We start from the raw sequence: 22833 nt of genomic DNA on the forward strand, positions 1-22833 counted from the left end.
TTCTACCAATAATTTTTGAGTATTAAGAATTCCAGCTAAGTTTTTCACCCTATCTTGTTACATGTGACAAGAGTATACCAATACCAGAATTTCACAGTATGAAGGCTTTCAGGTATAGCTGTCTGATGTTTTCCTGCAATGTGGATTTGCTGGGTTTAGGTTCCAAACAATCATTACTTTATCCTATCTACATACTGTCAGTCAGGCACTATGATACTGCATATGTGTTCTATCTGCACAGGGTCTTGAGTGGCTGTGCAGAAGCTCACAGACTCCAGTTTCAGTATTGTGAGAAATGACCCTTTCCACCTTTCTATAAATCTGAGCATCATTATCTGCAAAGTTGTGGGAAGGCTAATGGTGCACCTTGGCCTAGAGCCCTGCTGCTTAGACTCTGTCTGAGGAAGTTAGTACAGATAACCATTTATAACTTTAGAATGCTGAAGTCATTCTTCCTTCTCCTTCCCATCTTCCCCTTCACCTCTTCTCCAGCCCCAATAAAGCAGCCAAACAAATCACTAATTTTGAGCTGGAGTTTCTTTATGTGCCTGGACTGCAGCAATACAGTTTGCAACTTCTTGTCTAAAATATCTCTGTACTCATTGTCTCAAACCCCAATCCAAGTTGTTGAAAAATCTTGGGGCTGAATTTCTGCTACTTTCTTTGACCTATCAAGACTTCAACAAACATATCACACCTCTCCTGACTTAGACTGATTGCTAGGCCACTGTAACAGCTAATAGTGTATGAGCTTTTCTAGGAGGCAAATTAAAACAGTGGGTAGCTTACTGTTAGTGCGCTGATTATGGAGCCAGGTTTCCAGGTAAAGTCCAGTGCTGCTGTCTCTCCATGAAGGACGGCTGTGTGATGATCGTGGTCCCCTATCTGCACTCCCCGCTACATTTGTTCCTGCCTGTAGGTTCTATTAATATAACCACCACAAGCCTAGCTCAGTGCCCGGTCTTAACAGCTGCAAATAAGTGATCGTATCTGCACATTAACGCACACCCAGTTTGCTTTCACATTGCCTGTCACCAAGGCTCTACAGAACCCTAACCGCATTAAAAGCTCATCACCGGCCATTTTGGAACATGAGGTGTTTGCCTGTATTGGTAAAAAGACCTTTTTCCACAAGCCAGTCTCCCATAGAATAACCAACCTTAAAAGGAGACTAATTGGCTCACTGAGTGCATGTCAGCACTTTCAAAGAGCCACGGATTACTGCTCCTACTTTTTTTTTACTACCCATTCAGTTTGAAGATCACTGTTAAATCTCCACCACCGCCTGATCAGACAGTGTGTTCCAAATCTGACTCTGCCTAAAGTGTTTCTCCTCTTGTTCTTTGTTTTGAAATCTGTGTTATTGACCCTTCAACCAATGGAAACAGGTTTCTCTTAGTTTCGCTTGGAAGTTCACAGTCTTATGGCACGTTTTGTTTCCTAATGTGTAAAAGCCTCAAATTGCTGATGCAGATCTTGGGCCCTGATGGCAGGATTTATCCACCAATGAGGCAGCAATGCCAAGAATAGCCCTCTGCATCCTCCAGCAACAAGTAATTCATACTGGCTGAGTCAGCGAGCAAGAAGTTAGTAATTGGCTGCACAATTAGTAATGGGTGGTCTGAGTTTAATGGGTTACTGATTGCCTACAGACAGCTCTGGCCTATTCCCCTAGCCCATCCCATGGACCAGTTTATAGCAGTGAAGTGTTATGGAAGCTTCTGCAGCGAGGATAAAGTTGTCAGATAATTTCTCGCTAACGTCCTTTTCAGTGAGCCTGTCTCATGTTGGTGGTTGGTAATTATCTGTAGAGGTGGGGTGGGGGGGACTGAGATTCATGACAGATAATGATCCTGTGCAAGTGGAGAATTGGGAGCTGAAGTCTTGTGCAGTTGCTTGAAGGAATTTTGATGGAATTTCCAGCCACTTTTACTGAGAAAAAGAGCTATCGTTTTAGCAGCTTGGTTATTGCAATGCCCAAGCTTTTAATGTGATTTTGTTCGTGTGTCTCTATAGGTCAGTTATGAGAACCCCTGATTATCTTTTAGTGATCATGGGCTAAGGAATTATTTGTTTGCCATTTGGCATTTGATTCTAGGCTGATTGTCCACTGATTAATCAACAACAGGAGATATCATGGATGATCCCATAGAAACATCAGCTGCCTGCCTGGTAGACGTTAATGGAAGAAGCAATGTGACTAAATACTTTCAACATCTGGGAGATTAAAAATTCCCAGGGAAGGCGAGCCCAATAATGGTGATGGGGAGGAGAAGCAGGAGATTACCCTCTATAATTAATCTTGGTTCCCCTCAGCTAACCTAGACCAATCCAGGAATTATTTCCCTCGTCCATTCATCCCTCCAACTTATCTCCCTCCTGGCACTTATCCTTGTAAGCAAATCAAGTGCTACACCTGCCCCTACACCTCCTCCCTCACTACCATTCAGGGCCTCAAAGGTGAGGCGACACTTCACCTGTAAGTCTGTTGGGATTGTCTATTCTACTGTATCTTGTGCTCCCAGTGTGGCCTTCTGCATATTGGTGAAACCTGGCGTAGATTAGGAGACTACTTCGAGCACCTTTGCTCTGTCTGCCAGAAAAAGTGGGATCTCCCAGTGGCTACCCATTTCAATTCAGCTTCCCATTCCCTTTCTGACATGTCAATCTGTGGCTTCCTGTACTGTCACGATGAGGCCACACTCAGGTTGGAGGAGCAACAAATTATATTCCATCTGAGTAGCCTCCAATCTGGTGGCATGAATGTCGATTTCTTGAACTTCTGGTAATCTTCCCCACCCGGCCTCCTTCACCATTCCCTTTTCCCATTGCCCTCTCTCACCTTATCTATTTACGTGCCCATCTGGTGCTCCTTCCCCTTTTCTTTCTTCCATGGCCTTCTGTTCTCTCCTATCAATCGTCACCCCCCTGCCCAAGCCCTGTATTTCTTTTACCAATCAACTTCCCAGTTCTGTACTTCATCCTTTCCTCCTGTCCTAGTTTCGTCTATCACCTTGTGCTTCTTCCTCCCTTCCTCCCCTCCTCCCCCCACCCCTCTAACTCTGACTCATCTTTTTTTCTCCAGTCCTGATTAAGGTCTCGGTCCGAAACGTCAACTGTATTTATTTCCATAGATGCTACCTGGCTTGCTGAGTTTCTCCAGCATTTTGTGTTTGTTGCAATTATTTACTTTATTCGTTTTTTTTAGGACCAGGTTGTCACTGGCAAAGCCCATTTGTATTGTTCAACCTTAATTGTCCATGAGAGGCTGGTGGTGAGCCTCTTTCACCTGCAGAGATGTTCTGACAGTGTTCAAAATTCAATATAAATTTATTATCAATGTACATATATGTTACTATATACAGTGAATTCTGGTTAATTGGGACACATCAGGACCAGTACATTTTGGCTCAATTAAGAAGACTGTCCCAATTAGCTAAAGTTTATGGAAGTAGTTAAGGTATATTTTTTTAAAAAAAAAGACAAGGTACCATTTAACAGAGTAACAAATACTTAAATGAAATACAGATTAAATTAGAACACCACCAATACTACTACAGTACTGTAAAACTATATAGGTTCCTAATAGTTATGCATGGAGGAATTCATCTAGTGTATGCTGCCTTGTTCTTTTAAGAACATCAGACCTAGGAGCAGAATTAGGCCATTTGGCCCGTCAAGTCTGCTCCACCATTCCATCATAGCTGATTTATTATCCCTCTCAACACCATTCTCTTGCCTTCTTCCTATAATCTTTGATACTCTAATTAATCAAGGACCTATCAACCTCTGAATTAAATATACCCAATGACTTAGCTTGCACATCTGTCTGTGGCAAAGAGCTTGGTGAATCTAGAATAACCACCCTCTAGCTAAAAAATATTTTACTCAACTCTGTTCTAAATGAATGCCTTTCAGTTCTGTGGGTATGCCCTCTGGTCCTAGGCACCACTATAAGAAACATACTCTCCACATCCACTCGATCCAGACCTTTCAATGTTTGATAGGTTTCAATGAGATTTCCCCCTCCACTTTTTTAATCTCTAGTGAGTGCAGACCCAGAGCCATCAAACGCTCCTCATATGCTAACATTTTCATTCCTGGATTCATTCTCGTGAACCTTCTATGGACTCTCTCCAAAGCCAGCACAACATTTCTGAGATAAGGGGCTCAGAACTCTCCAAGTGTGGTATGACCAATACCGTATAAACTCTCAGCATTACATTCTTTCTTTTATATTTTAGTCCTCTTGAAATGAATGCGAACATTGCACTTGCCTTCCTTACTACCAACTCAATCTGCAAGTGAATCTTTAGGGAATCCTGTACGAGAACTCACAAGTCCCTCAGCATCTCTGATTTTTAAAAAAAATTTTCCCTATTTACAAAATAGTCTACGCCTTTATTCTTTGTGCCAAAGTGCATGTCCATGCACTTTCCTACGTTATATTCCATCTGCTGCTTTGACATTTCCCCAATATGTATCCCAATTAACTGGAATCCACTGTACAGCCTTGAGATTTATTTTCTTGCAGATATTTACAGCAAAAAAGAACTATAATAGGATTTTATGAAGATCTATATATAGACAGATAAAGACTGACAAACAACCAATGTGCAAACAGAAGACAATCTGTGCAAATCAAAAAAAGGTACCAAGAACAGGATCTGTAAAGAGTCATTGAAATCCTTCTGTAGGTCGTAGGATTAGTTCAGAGTAGTGATGAACGAAGTTATCCATGTTGGTTCAAGAACCTGACAGTTGTAGGGTAATACCTGTACTTGTATCTGGTGGTTTAAGACTTCAGGCTTCTGAACCTCCTACCCAATGGTAGTAGAGAGAAGAGGATATGTCCTGGATGATAAGGGTCTTTGATGATGGATGTTGCTTTCTTTCAGCGGTACTTTATGGTGGGGAGAGGTTTGCCTGTAATGGACTGGGCTGTATCCACCACTTTTAGTAGCCTTTTCTGCCCCTGGGCATTGGTGTTTCCAAGTGAGACTGTGAATCAACTAGTAGGATACTCTTTGGGTAACGATTGGCTAGATTGGATATGTTCTGTCTTATTAGTTGGACATACCTGGGTAATGTCCTACATTGTTGGGAAGTGAAATGGAATAGGTTTGTTTGAGGTGGGGCTGGTGTGCAGTTCCTAATCATACGGCTCTCATGTTGCCTACTCCCATCACGTTTGCTGTATCCACTGGTTGCAGCCATTTCTTTTATTAAATGGAATAAATTGAATTGTTTGAAGACTGAATTCTGTGTCTGGTGACCTCAGGAGGAAGCCGAGATGGACCCTTCCGCTCAGCACTTCTGTTTGAACGTGGCCACTGCTAGCCTTCAGAGCTGGAGGATAGGCTTGTTCTTGAAGTTGTCGCCTCCTGTTAACTGTTTAATTGTCCTCCACCATTCACAACTGGCCATGGCAGGACTGATTCATTGGTTGAAAGATTATGTAGCTCTGTCTATTGCATGTTATTTTGAGCATTTGTGTCCTGCACTGCTGCTTCAATTTTGCACAAACCTAGTGCTGCTGTTGGTTTTCCCCCAGCGTTTCTCATTGAACCCAGGATTGATCCATTGGTTTAGTAGTAATGGTGGAGTGAGGGGAATGCAGAGCCACAAGGTTATGTATTGTGGTTGTGGGCATTTCCACTGATGTTAGTTGTCCACAGCACCACCTAGTTTTGAACTGCCAGATCTTAAGCTTTGTGCGCTCCATTCATGCAGCTTTGTCCTTCCACAATCTTGACAGTGGCCATTGAAGTTCTGCACCCAGGGTGCATTCCACTTCATAATATTCAACATTGGGCTTAAGTTCATTAACTGAAGGGGGCAATGGTAGTAATCAGTTGGTTTCTTTCCCATGTTTGACGATGCTATGAGACTTTATGTGTTCTAGAGTCAATGTCGTGCACTCTTAAGGCTGCTCTCCTGCCTCTGATCCTCTCTTCTGCAATCTCTGTGAGTCTATCCTGCCTGGTGGTACAGGCTGTTCTCAGTGATGCAGGAGTCTCGCATAGAGTGTGGTTCTGATTGTGATTTTGCAGGCTCTTGTTGATCATTCTGTGCGAAAGCTCTCCCGATGTAGACAAATGTTTATCAGCAAGGCTTTTATCAGGTGGGGTTTTTTTTAGAAGGGTTTTGCCACATTCAAAATTGTTGCCTGGGTCTGTCTGTTTCCACCCCTCTTCTTGGGTGCAAGTGAAACAAGTGGTCTAAAGTACAGTTTGAATGTAGAAGGAGGCAACTGGCAGAGATCAGTGTGGAGTCAAATGGTCTGGGTCAGTGTTGTGTGTTCTATGCAAGTAGTGTAGCCTAAGGGAGTTACACCATTTTAGACATTCCACTTATGTCTATGCATGTTTGAAATTCTGTGTCTATTCTAGAAGTACTGGCACCCTTCGAGAACTGCAGTGCCTGATGAGAACTGTATTTTCAATCAGAATCCCCCCCCCACCCTCCCCCTCATATTCTATGACATGGGTGGGTGGTAGGTATTGCTGGTCCTAACTCGTGGCCAAAACCAATGTCTGACCCCCTCATTGTTTTCCCCCTCCCCTTATCTGGTCTCCCAGGTGCCCTGACAATGTGCTTGGAAGTAGGTACAGAGGAGATGTCAGGGGCAAATTTGTTACGCAGAGGGTAGTGAGGGCGTGGAATGGGCTGCCAGCAATGGTGTTGGAGGCAGATATGATAGGGTCTTTTAAGAGACTCCTGGATAGGTACATGGAGCTTAAAAAATAAGAGGGCTAGCGGTAACCCTAGGTAATTTCTAAAGTAAGTACCTGTTCGGCATAGCATCGTGGGCTAAAGGACCTGTATTGTGCTGTAGGTTTTCTATGGTTTCTGAGGTTTTCTATTACAGGAAGTTTATTAGTTTAAAAAAACACGTATGCATGGATTCCTCTAGTTTGCCAAGCCTTCCATGTCCCAGATGTTCTCCTGGGGTTTGCTTTTCAATTAGATTATATTTAGTTAGAGTCTCAGCTCAGATTCCAGGGCTATCGGGTTGCTGCTTCTCTAGGCGGTCTCCTTTTTACAGCTGCCCTGAGAAGAAGTAACAGATAACTGGGTTTTATCTCAGCTCCCTGTGCCACGAGCAGAAGCAGTGACTTGATTTCTCTTGTAGCCTTTTAAAAAAGAGGAAAGGGCAGATAAACTTTTAGAGTTGAACAGACGACAAAGACAATGGACACGAGCACGATATTGCCAGAGCCAAATATGATGATGACTAATGGGTTAATCCTCCCTAATCGCATGATAAGATCACAGAGGAAATCTAAAAAAGCTTCTGTTTTTTTTGAGGTGGAGATCTTGGATGCCAGGACTAAGCAGAAGCTCAGTTTTCTGGACAAGGTAAGCACAATTGTATGTCTTTTGTTTAACTCCAAAAATATATGCATATCAGCATCTGGTTGGGGAAATCTAGCTATTCCATGTGAAAGCTGATGTTTACCATTGATGCAGTGCTTTCAATGGAGAATCTGCACCCTACAAATTCCTCCTTTAATTAATCACCTCAAATTGTGCTTATGGTCAAGATTTTTCTCTGGTTTGCTAATGCAATGAAGTTTCAAAGAGTGGCTGCAGAAGTAGTTGGAAAGGAGATGGAGAAATAAGAGCAGATTTCTTTAAGAGCAGAGTTGAACAGGAGATTTGATGGAAGAAATAAAGCAACATTTGCTCTGGCAGAAGGGACGATATACCTAGGGCACAGCAGTAAATTGACTGGCAGAGCTGAAGCAGATTTCTGAGCTGTGTTGGTAAATGTGGAGGAAGCAGATCAAGGAGGTATTGGATAAGCACTCGTGGAAAATACTTACGGTGTTGTGGGGTAAGGGCGGATATCGGATTCATTATAACTTTCCCAAAGAACCGATTCAAGCTGATTAGCCTTTCTGTGGTTAAGGGTGCCTGAGAGAATCTAGATTTGTCCGTGGCTTCTATACACTTTCACGGTTTTCTCATCCCACAACAATCATGCCACCCTTCCCACTGTTGTGATTTACTGCAGTTCCAGTCTACTGCACTGCAAGGTTTGCTTAGAGAGGTGGTGATGAACATCATTAGAAACTTTACAACCATATAACCAGCAAATGCTGGCCAGGGGTTGGTATCTGCAAAGGTGCCTGTAGCCCATTTGTATTAACTTCCAATTTCATGAAATTCTTTCCCACTTGGAAGGTCTGCAGGGATTATGTGGGAAAGCCTGTCATTACTTTATAGTATATTTTTGTGAGGTGTCAGCTGTCTGTGGTGCTATCTGGTCTATTTCCTGCCATATAGGTGAATTGATGGTGGGGTTGGGGGCTTGCATTCCGATGATATTATCGGTAAGTGTTCAATGTGTGGCTGTCAAGGATCCATCCCGATAGAAGTTGCTGACAACTGCTCTTCGGACACCCAGGAAGGCGGATACTACTGCCAGACCAGGCATGGATAGGCTTGTTATGTTGCTGGTGGCAGTCATTTACAGGCACTGAGGGTTCCAGGCCTGGGTCCACCTTGCTAGGTTAGAAGCTAGGTAGTGTGCAAGTCCAATGCTGACCCTAATTAAACCATAAAATATAGAAGAAAAATTAGGTCATTCCACCACCTTCTCCCCTTAATACTTATTCCCTTACTAATCAAGAACCTATAAATCTTTGCCTTAAATGCACCCAATAACTTAGCCTGCACAACTCTCTTTGGAAATGAATTCCACAGATGCATCATCCTCTGGCTGAAGAAATTCATTCTCACCTCAGTTTTAAAGAGACGCCCCTTTGATCTGAGTCTGTACCTTCAGATCCAGACTCTCCTACTAATGGAAACATCCACTCCACAGCTACTTTATCCAGGCCTTGTGGTATCCATTAGGTTTCAATGAAATCTCCCCTCAACTATGTGAAGTGCAGGCTTAGAGATATCAAATTTATTGATTAAATCATTCCCTCTAACATTTTAATTACGTGCCTGCTTGTAGTAGGAACAACCCAAGGCACAAAAGATGTGCACTTAAAATGACGCAGGAGACCGTTTTATCTGCTGGGTCCACACCCACTCACAGCAGAATGATCCTATTCATCCCATTTCCCTGCTCCTTAATTCTCTGCAGCTGTTCTGTCACCCACTAACTGTCCTTTAGTTCTTTTGCCACTTACCACCATAGGGCAATTTACTAGTGCCAGTTAATCAACCAATTTATCTTTGGGATGTGAGATGAAACTGGAGCACCTGGAAGAAGCTCAAGGAGTCACAGGACGAATGATCAGACAGGACATAGATAACGTCAGAGGTCAGTGTTGTGTCGGAGACAGTGATACCAGTTCCTGTGTCACGTGCTGCTTCCAAATCTAGATGACTTAATCACAGTCAGATTTGCTCTGGTACTTCTGCAACACCCACTGGTATTATTGAGTCTTTTCTACCCCACCCGCAAAGGGTATTGTGTCCATCTTGTGTGGCATATCAGAATCAAGTTTAATATCACTGGTGTATGTTGTGAAAATTGTTGTCTTTGCGGCAGCAGTACAGTACATAATAGAGAAAAAGAATTACAGTAAGAGTGTGTGTGTGTGTATATGTATGTGTGTATATATACAGTATATATTTAAATAAGTAGTGCAAAAATTAAAATTCTTTAAAAAGTAGAGAGCTAGTGTTCATAAGTTCAATGTCTGTTCAGAAATCAGATGGTAGAGGGGAAGAAACTGTTCCTGCGTCATTGAGTGTGTGCCTTCAGGCTGATGGCAGCAATGAGAACAAGGCATGACCTGGATGTTGTGGGTCCTTAAAGTGATGCCTCAAAAAGATCTCCTGGGTCCTGCAGTGGCTAGTGCCCGTGATCGAGCTGACCAAGTTTCCAGCTCTCTTCAGCTTATTTGGATCCTGTGCAGTAGCCATCCCACCCCACCCACCCCTGACGGTGATTTGCAGCCAGGTTGAATGTTCTCCATGTAGAAATTTGCAAGTGTCTTTGGTGACAATACTTCAAATGAAATATAGCCATAGTTGTGTTCTTTGAAGCTGCATTGATATGTTGTGTCCAGGATACGAGATCTTCAGAGATATTGACACTTAGGAACTTGAAATTCCTTTCTTTCTAATATAATTAATGTTATTGAATTAGTAGCTCAATGGATTATTCCAGGCCAGGTAACACCAGCCTACTTTGCATTGGTTGCTCTTTATGTTATCAACAATGGATTGTACTTTCTGTTCCTGAGAGGCAGAGGCTGCAAAGGAATCAGCTCACTTCTCAAAACTGGCAGTGCTATTGGAGAAGTCTGCTTGGTTCAATCCTACTCCGATCCTTGCGTCCCCTTATTTTGTCTTGTGCTCTAAATCTAATGCACTCTATCCCTTGCATACACATATTGAATAAAGACAAATGGTTTGTGTAGTTTCTGGAAAGTACAAATCTAGATTTCAGAGTGCATTTTGTAGCATCTAGTGTTTCAAAGCATATTTTTATGATATTGTCACTCTTGTATAGAAGGAAATCTGGTTGTTTCATAGTACCTGCCCTGTTGCATAATCCTTTTCCAAAATTGCTGGTCTGATTTCATGTGCCTAGCATTTGTTGGCGCTGGATGCTGAGTGCTTGTTTAGAGCCTTGGAGGAACACTGGCAAGACCACAGATTGTTTTTCACCTCTCTTCTTACAACTATGCTTCTGCACCAGTGCCAGCCTCTAAAATAGCCTTAATACATGATTCAGGCTTATATGAAGAGCAAGGACTCTTGAGGGATATTTTTGATTCATTTGGCATTGATATTGAGTTCATAATGCTACAACCCCCCCCCCCCAACCCAAAACTCTATCCTCAGTGATCATTTGGGAAACTCACTCACTTTGTCTCACAAGAAGAAAGGATCCCTAGTGTGATCCTCGTTTTGCGCTGGTATAACCCTCCAATGAAGGACTTCAGGGTGGGTGGAGTGGTGAGAGTATTCATTGATGCTGCATTTAAATCCTGAATCCCGTGACCAGAGAAGTTTAAAATACAATGAGATTGCTGTCCTTTTCACCTCTGCCGCAAGGTGAAGGTTCAACAGTGCCGCATCCCTTAGCTAAATACTCTAATTGGATTTCATTTCTGCACTTTCATGTTACTGGATGTAATTTATTCTGGTTTCTCTAGCCCAGACTCCAAATCTGAATTTGGATGCTGAATGTGCCTTTTACACTAACTATTAAATGTTTAAACAGGTGGAGCCTAATGCCACGATTGGAGAGATCAAGGTTATGTTCCATAAGAACCGTAAGTATGCAGCTGGACTGCTAGTTGATAGTCGGCAAAGTGTTCGCTCCTGGTGCTGTTTTTGTTTTAGATAACCTGACAGGAAGCTGATGTTCAGCAAGTTCCTTTTATCCTCTTACACTTTTTAACCGCCTGTTACACACTCTCTTGCCTGTAGTGCTGTCCAAGCTTGCATTTTCTGCTGGGTTTCAAACTTGAGTCCTTAACTCTAGTCAGTGGTTTCAGATGGCAATATAGGTCTGATACAGTGCAGTAGCTGCAGTCAGGTTGATATTTTGTTTTGTCCCCTTTCCATTTAACTGAATGATAACTTGACGTTAAATGAAGTCTAGCTCTTCCGTCTCAGTTTGTGTCACCAGATTCATTCGTGATTGTTTTCTGGCATAATCAGTTGTCAAGCCGAGTTAAGTTGTAGAGGTACTCATCCTTAGTGATCACAGGGGAAACAAAAGTTTTGGGAGCAGGGATCTTGTATTGCTTCTGAGCCGCTCAGTAAGAGCCCAAGAGCAGCAACAGCACAGCGCACCCACAGCTGAGATCAGCTCGTCACCTCCAAGCAGGAATCAGACCTTTAAGTTTCTGATTTTGCATTCCCGAAGGAAAAGCTGCAATTTTTATTAATATATTAACTTGTGATGCTGTTGTTACTGGTCAGTCAGTAAGCTGACAGTGGCCACACAGGGATCAGCCATGTCAAAGGCTGAGTAAAACCCACTAGTAAAGTGACAGAAGTTAACTGATATGTGTAGGAATCCGGGTACTGTCTTTTTGAATGTGAGCTCAACATGAACTCCAGCTTCATGTTGAGATACTGATTTAAGATCATAAACATTGAAGAATTAGGCCATTTGCCCATTGAGCCTGCTCCACCATTCAATCATGGCTGATTTATTTTCCCATTCTCTGGCCTTCTCCCTGTAATCTTTGATGCCCTGACTAATCTAGAACCCATGAACCTCTGCTTTAATTATACCCAATGACTTGGCCTTCACATTTGCCTGTGGCAATGAATTCCACAGATTCACCACCCCCTGGCTAAAGAAATTCTTCCTTATGTCTTTTCTAAAGGGATGTCCCTCTGAGTATGTGCCCTCTGGTCTGAGACACTCCCACAATTGGAAACATCCTCTCCACATCTACTCTATCTATGTCTCTGGGGAGGGTGGAAGGGAAATTTGGAAAATTGAAGTGGGATTAGTACAAATGTGCTAGTTGGGTAGCATAGACCTGATGGAGTAAAAGTCCTGCTCCAGACTATGTGACTAATGAAACGATTCTCTAACGAGGATAGTTAATACAGGGCAATACAGAGGGACCTGAAAGCCAGGATCAGGGAGGCTAAAGACAGGTATAGGAGGAAACTTGAGCGGAAACTCCAGCAGAACAACATGAGAGAGGTCTGGAGGGGGATGAGGACCATCACTGGGTTCCGGCAAACTAGCAACAGAGGAGCTGAGGGCAGTGTGGACAGGGCCAATGAACTTAACCTGTTCTTTAACAGATTTGACATTGTGACCCCTGCCCACCCCCCACATGAGCCATTTGTTGTCGGCCCCCAATCAACACATGTTCCACTCTCCCCTCCTACCCCTCCTCACAGTCCCCCACCCTGCTCTCGTGACTATACCCCTCCCCCACACAAAACCACCACGGTGGGCTTCACGGCTGAACAGGTGAGAAGACAGCTGAAACGTCTCAACACAAGCAAGGCTGCAGGACCGGATGGTGTCAGTACCAGGGTGCTCAAAGCCTGTGCCCCTCAGCTATGTGGAGTACTTTGCCATGTATTCAACCTGAGCCTGAGGCTCCGGAGGGTTCCTGTACTGTGGAAAACGTCCTGCCTCGTCCCTGTGCCGAAGACGCCGCGCCCCAGCGGCCTCAATGACTACAGACCGGTGGCATTGACCTCCCACATCATGAAGACCCTGGAGAGACTTGTTCTGGAGCTGCTCCGGCCTATGGTCAGGCCACACTTAGATCCTCTCCAGTTCGCCTACCAGCCCCGACTAGGAGTTGAAGATGCCATCGTCTACCTGCTGAACTGTGTCTATGCCCACCTGGACAAGCCAGCGAGCACTGTGAGGGTCATGTTTTTTGACTTCTCCAGTGCGTTCAACACCATCCGCCCTGCTCTGCTGGGGGAGAAGCTGACAGCGATGCAGGTGGATGCTCCCCTGGTGTCATGGATTCTTGATTACCTGACTGGCAGACCACAGTACGTGTGCTTGCAACACGGTGTGTCCGACAGAGTGATCAGCAGCACTGGGGCTCCACAGGGAACTGTCTTGTCTCCCTTTCTCTTTACTATTTACACCTCGGACTTCAACTACTGCACAGAGTCTTGTCATCTTCAGAAGTTTTCTGATGACTCTGCCATAGTTGGATGCATCATCAAGGGAGATGAGGCTGAGTACAGGGCTATGGCAGGAAACTTTGTCACGTGGTGTGAGCAGAATTATCTGCAGATTAATGTGAAAAAGACTAAGGAGCTGGTGGTAGACCTGAGGAGAGCTAAGGTACCAGTGACCCCTGTTTCCATCCAGGGGATCAGTGTGGACATGGTGGAGGATTACAAATACCTGGGGATACGAATTGACAATAAACTGGACTGGTCAAAGAACACTGAGGCTGTCTACAAGAAGGATCAGAGCCGTCTCTATTTCCTGAGGAGACTGAGGTCCTTCAACATCTGCCGGACGATGCTGAGGATGTTGTACGAGTCTGTGGTGGCCAGTGCTATCATGTTTGCTGTTGTGTGCTGGGGCAGCAGGCTGAGAGTAGCAAACACCAACAGAATCAACAAACTTATTCGTAAGGCCAGTGATGTGGGGATGGAACTGGACTCTCTCACGGTGGTGTCTGAAAAGAGGATGCTGTCTGAGTTGCATACCATCTTGGTCAATGTCTCCCATCCACTACATAATGTACTGGGTGGGCACAGGAGTACATTCAGCCAGAGACTCATTCCTCCAAGATGCAGCACAGAGTGTCATAGGAAGTCATTCCTGCCTGTGGCCATCAAACTTTACAACTCCTCCCTTGGAGGGTGAGACACCCTGAGCCAATAGGCTGGTCCTGGACTTATTTCATAATTTACTGGCATAATTTACATATTACTATTTAACTATTTATGGTTCTATGACTATTTATTATTTATGGTGCAACTGTAACAAAAACCAATTTCCCCCTGGGATCAATAAAGTATGACTATGACTAAAATATTCAACACCTATAAAATGTTGGAGCAATATTCTACTGTTTTCTAATGGGATCTCTCTTAATCATTGACTGTTAACAAAATGGCGATCATTTATCTTTTGCTGTTGGATGTTGCTGGAGATATTTTTCCTCTTGTTCCCAGTCCCTCAGAACTTCAGGCTTACTGGGGGTGGGGGGAATCTTACCTTCTGGCATTACTGTTGAATGGTAATCAAGAGTGGAAAATTTGGCTGGTCTCTTTATAGATGGCAGATTTGTACATTTTAGCAATCCCCAAACTCAGTAGCTAAGATTAATTGGCTCTGTGAGTTATCTGAATTCATCACAACTTAACAGTCAAAGCCGGTATTGTTGTAAGGTATGTAGCTTGATAGTTGTAACTAAAAGATTCAAATTTATCAAATTTTTCAGGATCTGAATAATACTTCTTGCTTTGACAGCAAATCTACAAAATGCCCAGCGTATTCCAGACATTTGTCATGTTTCTGCCCAAAATAAAAGAATGCTTATAATTCCTAACCTACAGTTTTGGGACTGATGTTAGAGTGAAATAGTAATCACATTTAAGCCAACAGTAGTGATGATTAATAGGACTGCTTTATGAAGGATTTTACAGTATTTTAAGTTGCCCCTTTTTACCAGTAAGATGCAAACTCATAGTCTGTGCTAATGAGATGGATTTTCCTTCTCTTTCAGATGCCCAGTGGTATCCTGCCAGGCAATCCCTCAGATTGGAACCGAGTAAGTTATAAATTGACACCTCACCTCGTGAACACAGTGTGCTGCTTAGTGCCCACCCCAATACTTTGAAATCAAGGGTGTTATTACACCGCCATTGCCATCTACACGTCTCGAGCCTTGCTGTGTGTAAGCCTTTTAGTGACCTAAGCAAAATCATTCTGGTGAATCAGTAAGTGTGAATGTGTACCTATCACCTTATAGTGACCTACAGGTATTGTGATACTGTGTTTGACCTCAGGGGAATGATTTCTTGGAAAGGGTGCACAGATTCACTAAATTATGGAGCAGAATTATGTTTTCACTTTAATTACTCATTGAATCTACTAAATCTAAATCGAAGTAGGGACATAGAGGATAAAATTGGATCGAGGCTTGTCAGGAAATGGGAGCAGTGTGTATTTAGTGAAACTCTAACAGTCGGGAAGTAGTATTCATGAGATCTTGGCTGTGGGTCCATCAGAAAGGTAGCTGGAATCAGTTGTGTGTGTGCACATATGTCATATTTTGCACCATGTTTCTGTATATGGTCTGGAGGGTTTGGCCTTTGACCTCTGTAAAGCACCTGCTTCCTGAATTAATATTAGTGTCACTGTGTCATCTTTTGAAGTGGTGACTGGACAGCCCTGAGCTCGAGACAAACCACAACATAATCTGTTGCTTAAACCAAAATCATATATCTGGTAAAGTCGACTGAGTGTGGGATAGATAGATCATGCAAATTCTATGTGTAAAAGTCTTCATGCATGATTGATGGAGTAATTATTCAAACATTGCCAGGAATTGTGTCACTGTATGCAGCAGGCAATTATTGCTCTCATAAAGTGAGATTAACCCATTTGTTTTAAATACTGTGTTCCCTGTTTGCAAACGTACTGTCCTTGTACATTCCTTTTGCGGTGTTGTCTCCAGCTGAGAGGATGGGTAGCTTGTAGTCTACTAGAGTTCCTGAGAAATAGTTACAAGGTAAGAGAGCAACTCTTTCAGAACTCCAGCAAGGTTTCCTCCTACAACCCCCAGAAGGGAATTTAACCAAAGTACAAGTTATGGGAAATGAGCAGGGCAAGGAACCCATTTTTCAATGTTGCACAGTGTTTAACAAAGTATTGAAGTGTCTGCTGTAATTCTAAACTTTAACTTATTTTATTAATGTACTAGATTGAGATTTCCTTTTAAAAATGATTTGCTTTAAATGCCATGTTTTTTCAAGTCTTAATAATAGTCATATGGATTAGTCGGAGAATGGGGGCGAAGGTTTGAAGCCTCCTGTTTATAAAGAGATGGAGAAGGCTGATCAATAGCCTCTGGCCTGAGATTTGCTATTGTTATATCGGTAACTGAGAAGAAGTAGTTTAAGATAGCTCTCCGACTTGATATTGCAGAAGGGAAGTCACTGAGGGACGAAGAAATCTTGCAGAGTCTTCCCGTTGGTACCACAGCCACTTTTTACTTCAGAGACCTTGGTGCTCAGATTGGGTGGGTCACGGTAAGTTCTTAATAAAGTCAATGCTTAACTCACAAATATTGCTGGGTGTGAACCAAGCAATTAATGCAGCAACAGAAAAGGCAGATTGTGTATTTTCCTTAACAACTCACCCAAATGATGGCACTTCCAACACTGCTATACTCCCTCAGTCCATGATTGGAGTTCCAGCCTTGCTCTAAAAGAGACTCTGCCTGAAATGTCCACTGTTTATTCATTTCCATAGATGCTGCCTGACCTGCTGAGTTCCTCCTGCATTTTGTGTATGTTGCTTTGGATTTCCAGCATCTGTAGAATTTATCATTTTTAAGAGAATGAACCAGTTTTTTTTCCCCCTGAGAGACTACTATGCTATTGTTGACACCACATGACACTTTACCATAATCCCTCATAGTTATTGTGTACAATAAGTTACTTATCAGTTTTGTACATTACCCAGAGATATGTGATGGTTGAGTCAAGAGTATTCCCCCAAAACATCGAAGGTCCTGCCCTGCTTTGTATAGAGATATGGGATCATCTGATCTGAAGGACATTACTGTTAGGATGGCACAGAGGGGCAGCTATCACAGTTACTACCTCACAGTAACAGTGATCCAGGTTCAATCTAGTGCTGCCTGTGTGGAATTTGCTCATTCTCCCTGTGACGCCTTGGCTTTTAAGGTGTATAAGATGATGAGAGGCATTGATTGTGTGGATAGTCAGAGGCTTTTTCCCAGGGCTGAAATGGCTGGCACGAGAGGGCACAGTTTTAAGGTGCTTTGAAGTAGGTACAGAGGAGATATCAGGGGTAAGTTTTTTTTACACAGAGAGTGGTGAGTGCATGGAATGGGCTGCCGGCCACGGTGGTGGAGGCGGATATGATAGGGTCTTTTAAGAGATTCCTGGACAGTTATATGGAGCTCAGAAAAATAGAGGGCTGTGGGTAACCCTAGGTAACTTCTCAGGTAAGGACATGTTCGGCACAGCTTTGTGGGCCAAAGGGCCCGTATTGTGCTGTAGGTTTTCTATGTTTCTCTGGGACTTCCGTTTTCTTCCATATCCCAAAAAGTGTATGAGTCGGTAGGTTAGTTGGCCACTGAAAAGTTCCCCAAGGGTGTGAGAGTAATAGAGTCTGGAGCAGTTGCTGGGAGTGTGAGAAATATGAGTTACAGGGAAAATGGGATTGATCTGTGAGTTTGTGCAGACTAAATGGAACGAGTGGTCGCCTTTCTTGAGTGAACATTTTTCTTGTGCCAGATATTTGATGTATTGGCTGTTGATTTTAAACCCAGAAGGTTCTATAGATGCTGAAAATCTGGAGCAACACGTACAAGCTGGGGGAGCTTAGAAAGCCCGGGGAGCTCTAAGGGGAATAAACAGTCGATGTTTCAGGAGTGTAGGAGGCAGAAGCCGGAGTAAGAAGGGGGGGGGGTGAGGGGAAGGAGAACAAACTACTGTAAATGTTGACTATATATTTGAGTTGGTTTCATCTTATGAATCAAGAGGTTTTCTTTAACTCATGACTATGTTAATTTACTGTAACCCTCCCCTCCCACCTCTATTCTTTAAAGAGGCTCAATGAATTAAAACATTTTATCCATAAAGAAAGTGTAAAACTAAATAAGCACATTGTTCTGGAAACCCATCAAATGACAGAAATGGATTTGATGTTCTTTGTTATGTCTGTCTAGGTGTTCCTGACGGAGTATGCTGGGCCTTTGTTAATTTACCTGCTGTTCTATTTCCGGCTGCCATTTATTTATGGTCCTAAACATGCTTTCACCTCAAGTCCGCATTCGGTCGTACAGTAAGTTAAAATTTGTTAACTTGTGTTACCATTTCTCTAGATTTAAGTAATCCAAAGGCCATAGAGACGCCATAAAAATGAATGGGGATAGGCAGTAGATGGGCATTATTCTCAGGGTTAGCTAAAACAATTAATTACTCTGCTGTTTTCTGTGTTCTTTAGCATCAATGATCTGCTTTACCTGATGTATGTTCTTGCTTTTTTGTAATGGGAGAACTCCTGGCTCCCCCACTGGTTCTCCATCTGACTGAATAAGTACATTTGGTGAACAGGTCATACATTCGCATATACAAGCAAGCCTCATAATGTTATTAAATTTAAAGTCTGATATACATAAGTTAATTTCTATGAATGGCAGAATTAGTTTACACTTTCCACTTCTAATAATTTTTCTTTTTAGTCTTATGTGGTATTGATGCCCTTAGTTACAAAATTAGGATGGCATAGTTATCAAGAGATTTCTGTAAATAAAATCATTTTAAGACCATCTGTAAAATTGGAAGTCAATTTTTGCCTGGGTATGACCTGTAATTTTTAATCTAGAAGGTGGCATCAACAACAATATCGTTGGATTCTGAGACATTAGTTTTTTTTTTTAAGGTGTCGCACCAGACGGTCAGCCATTCTTGTCTGGCACGTGGTGTCAGGATGGTCTCCTTTCGGGTTAGCCGGGTTACAATATGAACGTTCCTGACTCAACCCTTTTTTTCTCACGAGGCCGAGTGGCTAGCTCGACACTCAACCCGGCACGGATGGAAAGTGTGCTCGGGGGGTGGCCCGACTTGGACTCGAACTCGGGAGCCTTCGCTCCTGAGTCCAGCGCTGATGCCATTCCGCCACCAGCCGGCCCGAGACTTTAGTGAAATATATATATTTTGCCTGTTGTTTTCATTAGAAACCCAGCAGGGTATTAGCCATGTTAAGTAATGCTCTGCCAATTTCTAGTGCTATGTAGTGGGCATCCAGTGAGGGTCACCCTTCTCTTGCTGTCCTTCCCACAGCCTCGCCTGTATTTGCCACTCCTTCCACTACATTAAGAGGCTGCTAGAGACGTTATTTGTTCACCGCTTCTCCCATGGCACCATGCCGTTGCGCAACATCTTTAAGGTAAAAGTGACCTGTATTATGCTTACTTTCTGATTGTGTTCAATTTGCCCTTTGGTATAGACTTGCCTGGTAAATAAGACCCCTGGCTAGGGGACATAGAACTTGATGATACAAGAAATTGCAGATGCTCGAATTTGAGCAACAAAGCATCTGCTGGAGGAACTCAGCGGGTTAATCAGCATCTGTAAGGGAGAAAGAAATTGTCGGTTTACGGGTTGAAACCTACATCAGGATTCTAATACAAGGTTTCAACCCAGCATATTAGTGTATTGGTTTATTGTTATCATGTACCGAGAATACAGTGAAAAGCTTGTGTTGCACACAGTTCATACAGATGAATTAATTACAACAGTGCATTGAGATAGTACAAGGAAAAACATTAACAAAGTGCAAATAAGGTGTTAAAGTTACAGAGAAAGTACAGTCCAGGTAAGGCAATTGGCTGTAACGTCATAATCAGGTAGATAGTGAGGTCAAGGGTCCATTTTGTCGTACAAGAGAACCGATCAGAAGACATAACAGTGGTTTAGAACCTGCTGGTATGTGCTTTTAGGTTGTTGTATTTTCTGCCTGATGGGAGTGGGGAGATGAAAATGTCTGGGGTCGGTGGGGTACTTGATAATGCTGGCTTCTTTACTATGGAGTGAGAAGTGTAGATAGAGTCCATGACAGGGAGGTTGGTTTCTGTGATGTGCTGAGTTATGTCCACAGTTCAGCAATTTCTTGTGGTCATGGACAGAGCAGTTGCCATACCAAACTATGATGCACCCGGATAGGATGCTCCCTGTGGGACGTGCCTAATTTCCTTAGTGTCCTGAGGAGGTAGAGGCTCTGATGAGCTTTCTTGGCCATGGCATAATAATGATTCGAGCACATCAGGTTATTAGTGTTGTTCGCTTCAGGAACTTAACCTTCTCAACCGCAGCACTGCTCCTCTTTACATCAACAAGGCTCTGCCCTGAAGGTGGTGGCCAGCTCTTTTATTTTGCTGACATTAAGTGCACCGTGTCACAGGGCTATCTATCTCCTTCTACTCTTGACTTATCTTTATTTGACATATGGTCACTATAGTTGCGTCACCTGGAAACGTGGAGATGGATTTGTATCTTTATTTAGCGAAACAGCATGGAGTGGGCCCTTCCAGTCACGCCACCTCAACAACCCCACAAACCTGAGTAACCCTTGTCACGGGACAACTTACAATTATCAGTTAACCTACCCGGTACATTTTTGGACTGTGGGAAGAAACTGGAGCACCCAGGGAAAAGCCATGCGCTCCATGGGGATGGCATAGAGAGACTCCTTGCAGAACGGCATGGGAATTGAACTCCGAACTTCAGAACACCCTGAGTTGTATTAGTGTCACGCTGACAGCTCCGTTATTGGAGCAGATTCTGGCCGTACATTTATGAGTGCACAGTGTGGAGTAGGAGGCTGAATACTCAGCCTTGAGCGTGACCGTGGGGAGGATGGTGCTGGATGTGTTGCTGCCTGTCCTTACTTATTGTGGCCTGTTGGTCAGGATGTCAAGAATCCACTTGCAAAGGGAGATGTTGAGACCCAGGTCTAGGAGTTTGAAATGAATTTACTTGTTATCATAGTATCGAAGGTGGAGCCGCAGTCAATAAATAATAGTGTAATGTGGAGGTCTTTTTTGTCCAGATGCTCCAGAAATAAGTGTAGGCCTAGAGAGATGGCAACTGCTATAGGCCTGTTTTGGTAGCAGGCAAATTGCCGCGGGAGGCTGGAGGTAATGTATGCTATGACCAGCCTATCGAAGCACTTCATGATGGTGGATGTCAAAGCTACTGGGCAGTAGTCATTTAGGCTCGTTACCTTGTTTTTCTTAAGTATTAGAATGATAGTGGTTTTCTTAAGGCGAGTGTGAACCTCAGATTGAAGGAGGGGGTGGTTAAAGCTGTCTGCAAATACAACGGCCCACTGATCTGCACAGGATCTGAGGATGTGACTGAGGACACCATGCAGGTCAGATGCTTTCTTCAGGTTCACTCTCTGGTAAACTGATCTTGTGTCCACAGTGGTGACTGTGGGTTCAGATGCATCGGAGTCTGTTGGGTGGATGGTGATATTCCAATGCCTTTCTGTTCAAAATATGCTTTGAATGTGTTCAGCTCATCAGGAAGGGTTGGGTTGTTATCAGCAGTGCTGCCTGATTTTGGTCTATTGCATGTAAACCCTGCCACAACTGACATCTGGTCTTGGTTTCGATTTTTGAACTGGTAGCATATGGACTTGTCTGACTGATCCATTAAAATTCCAGTCATTGATACACCACAGTATTGATGTTGAGAGACGTTGAAAAGCTAATACCGCTGAATGTCAAGGGTAGGTGGTTAAACTGCCTCTATGATTGGTCAATGTCCAGGCACCTTTGTGGCATGAATGTTACTTCCCTGCATATGGCTTTGCTTGAATGTTGTATGAGTCTTCCTTCACATCCCAAGGAATTATGAATGAAATGAATACTGTGCAATTATCAGTGAACATTCCAATTCTGACAGATAAGATGGAAGGAAGGTGTTCGATGAAGCAGCTGGGTTTGTATTTGGCACAAGTGAGGAACTCCCAGCAGTGATATCCAGATGCTGGGATGATTGATCTTCAAGATCCACAGACATCCTCTTTAAGCTTTTTGCTTCAAGTGATTCTGCGCTGTTTCTTCCAGTTTTACCAAGGAGACATTTCAGTGTCAACAAGATAAACTTCCTGGAGCCAGAGCTGTTTTCCAACCAAGACAGTTGGTTACCCTGTTGAGTGCACATTTTGAATCCGTTTAATGGGTGGGAAAATGGCTGTTTTAGCAATGGACATGGCTCAGTTCTATGGTGTGTGAACTTAAAATCTTGTATTTTTGTTGATTTTTGTCTCTTTTCAATTACTGTAAGAAAGTTGACTTCCCTCTTGTGGGTCAGAGCTTTGTTGTACATCTGTAGCTGAGTGATTAATGTGAACTCATTTCAGATTGGTATGATGCACTACTCTGACCATTGTAGCTCTAAAATATTTATTCTATTTTGCTGTGGTTGTTTGAATTGAGTTGAAACCCTCAAGATGGTTTGGTGCCATTGTCTGGACCAGTTGTAGTTGTTTCTTTGCCTGATTGGGTGGCTTAGTCTACCCTGGAGGGTAATTAAAAAAAAGAACAAGAAGCAATCTGCTGGAGGAATTCAGCAGGTTGAGCAGCAGGACCTGATGCAGGGTTTCAGTCTGAATTGTTGACAGAT

The 22833-nt window shown here is 43.2% G+C and overlaps 1 protein-coding gene and 1 long non-coding RNA gene across 3 annotated transcripts in view; one reads left to right on the forward strand and one right to left on the reverse strand.

The window, feature by feature from the left end:
* The window catches only part of LOC140191109 (uncharacterized), a 43024-nt gene extending 42102 nt beyond the window's left edge, over positions 1–922 (reverse strand). The window contains exon 1 of the long non-coding RNA XR_011883749.1: positions 790–922. This is a non-coding gene — a long non-coding RNA (uncharacterized lncRNA). The remainder of the gene's footprint in view (positions 1–789) is intronic.
* The window catches only part of LOC140191108 (very-long-chain enoyl-CoA reductase), an 84807-nt gene that overhangs the window by 25489 nt on the left and 36485 nt on the right, over positions 1–22833 (forward strand). The window contains exons 2-7 of one of the 2 annotated variants that reach the window (XM_072248211.1): positions 7312–7362; positions 11201–11252; positions 15168–15212; positions 16592–16695; positions 18366–18481; positions 19483–19588. In XM_072248211.1, coding sequence (XP_072104312.1) covers positions 7312–7362; positions 11201–11252; positions 15168–15212; positions 16592–16695; positions 18366–18481; positions 19483–19588 — 474 coding nt within the window. Of the gene's footprint in view, positions 1–7052; positions 7363–11200; positions 11253–15167; positions 15213–16591; positions 16696–18365; positions 18482–19482; positions 19589–22833 lie in introns of those variants that run through there. The other variant, XM_072248210.1, reaches the window with a different exon arrangement.

This window comes from Mobula birostris, chromosome 32 (genome assembly GCF_030028105.1).
Source record: "Mobula birostris isolate sMobBir1 chromosome 32, sMobBir1.hap1, whole genome shotgun sequence".
Classification (NCBI taxonomy): Eukaryota; Metazoa; Chordata; class Chondrichthyes; order Myliobatiformes; family Myliobatidae; genus Mobula; species Mobula birostris.